Here is a 1,750-nt window from a genome sequence, read left to right as displayed (position 1 = left end):
AACAAGAAATCAAATTTTGTCAAAGTTTTGGCCTTTTTTGTTTATGAAAGTCAAAGTGCGTTGAAAAAAACACAACAATCAGACGTCAGTCAGTTCAGTATAACACTACAGAAGAATATTGGTGCTTTTAATAAGAGTGAAATATACAAAATTTCCATATAAAATTAGATTTCGCACATTACCGTTGCTAAAATAAGTAAATTTTGTATGCATCTCAACTCCTGTCAAATGCGCATTACCAAGAAATAAACATGTAATATTATCAGTGCCTGCACTTATTATTAATGCAAAACAATAGTAATAATATTATGATTAAATTATCTTTATTTTTAACACCCCCAGTCACACCTGACTGCAGAGGATCCATTAGTGAGCAACTGATGCAATGCTACATTTTACACTGAATTTACAGATTAATCACATCAGCCCTAAAAGCATCTTTACCTGGCTCTCTATTGCTGTGAATGTGGTCTATCACATCAGCCACTAGATCCAGATCAGGAGCGACTTCCTTTTCTTCCTTGAGACGGAGAACAGAAGGAAAACTGATTGTGATTCCGCACATAATCAAACATCCTCACAGCGTGAAGCTTCACCTGAACTCACCTCTCGGTCTCTCCTCGGCGGTGTCGGTCGACCCATCTCTGTCAGCACCTCCTCCAGGAACCGGGCCTGCACCGGATGCATGAATCCCGGCACATGCACCACCGGGCATCCACCGAAATACTGCGAGAGCCGCTGCGTGTCTCCGGTGGCGCTCATGAGCAGCACTCGCAGGTCAGGATTGTTCTTGATGCTGGAGAGCAGCAGCGCCAGCAGCAGGTCCGTGTTCACGTCTCTCTCGTGCACCTCGTCCACGATCACATGGCTGATGCCCTGCAGACCGGGGTTGGACTGTAGTTTGCGCAGCAGGACTCCGACTGTGAGGAAGAGCAGAGCGCCACCGCTGCGCTCCGGGGGACGGGACTCCAGACGCACCTGAGACAGACACACACCGCACGTTCAGGGACAGGCGACTGTTCTCTAATATAAACACTAGGGAGGTTTGGATCATGATTAAAATGCAGTGGTTGCCTCTAGAGCGCAGACAAATAGGCCTGTCACGATAACAACTTTTTGTTTTTGTTTTGGAAATAATTGCGATAAGCGATATTATTGTCATTTTAAGACCATTTTATGCCATTGTATATATCATCATAATGTAACAGCATAATAATGCTTAATAACAAACTTTTCATTTTTAAGAATATTTAGATCATGGAAATTAAGTATCAAAATATTAGACACCTTAAAAAACCTGAATAAATAGTAAATAAACATTTCCTAACAAAAAGTGCAAAGTAACAAGTAGAAACAAAGAAAAATGCACAAAGAACTTGTATGGAGATTTTTCCATCTACAGATTTTTCCCGGACCCTGTCACGATAACAACTTTTTGTTGTGCGATATATTGCCCCAGAAATAATTGCGATAAGCGATATTATTGTCATTTTAAGACCATTTTATGCCACTGTATATATCATCATAATGTAACAGCATAATAATGCTTAATAACAAACTTTTCATTTTTAAGAATATTTAGATCATGGAAATTAAGTATCAAAATATTAGACACCTTAAAAAACCTGAATAAATAGTAAATAAACATTTCCTAACAAAAAGTGCAAAGTAACAAGTAGAAACAAAGAAAAATGCACAAAGAACTTGTATGGAGATTTTTCCATCTACAGATTTTTCCCTGACCTTCTTT

At 39.3% G+C, this 1,750-nt stretch overlaps 1 protein-coding gene across 1 annotated transcript in view; it reads right to left on the bottom strand.

The window, feature by feature from the left end:
- The window catches only part of dhx30 (DEAH (Asp-Glu-Ala-His) box helicase 30), a gene marked incomplete at its 5' end in the record, with an annotated part of 12,034 nt that overhangs the window by 8,656 nt on the left and 1,628 nt on the right, over positions 1-1,750 (bottom strand). Inside the window, 2 exons of the mRNA XM_016532819.1 lie at positions 422-520; positions 607-978. Of these exons, the coding sequence (XP_016388305.1) occupies positions 422-520; positions 607-978 (471 nt within the window). The remainder of the gene's footprint in view (positions 1-421; positions 521-606; positions 979-1,750) is intronic.

Source organism: Sinocyclocheilus rhinocerous, unplaced genomic scaffold (genome assembly GCF_001515625.1).
Source record: "Sinocyclocheilus rhinocerous isolate Xijiao unplaced genomic scaffold, SAMN03320098_v1.1 scaffold3382, whole genome shotgun sequence".
Lineage (NCBI taxonomy): Eukaryota > Metazoa > Chordata > Actinopteri > Cypriniformes > Cyprinidae > Sinocyclocheilus > Sinocyclocheilus rhinocerous.
The sequence above is the reverse complement of the archived record's forward strand: the minus strand, read 5'-3'. Positions and strand labels throughout refer to the sequence as shown.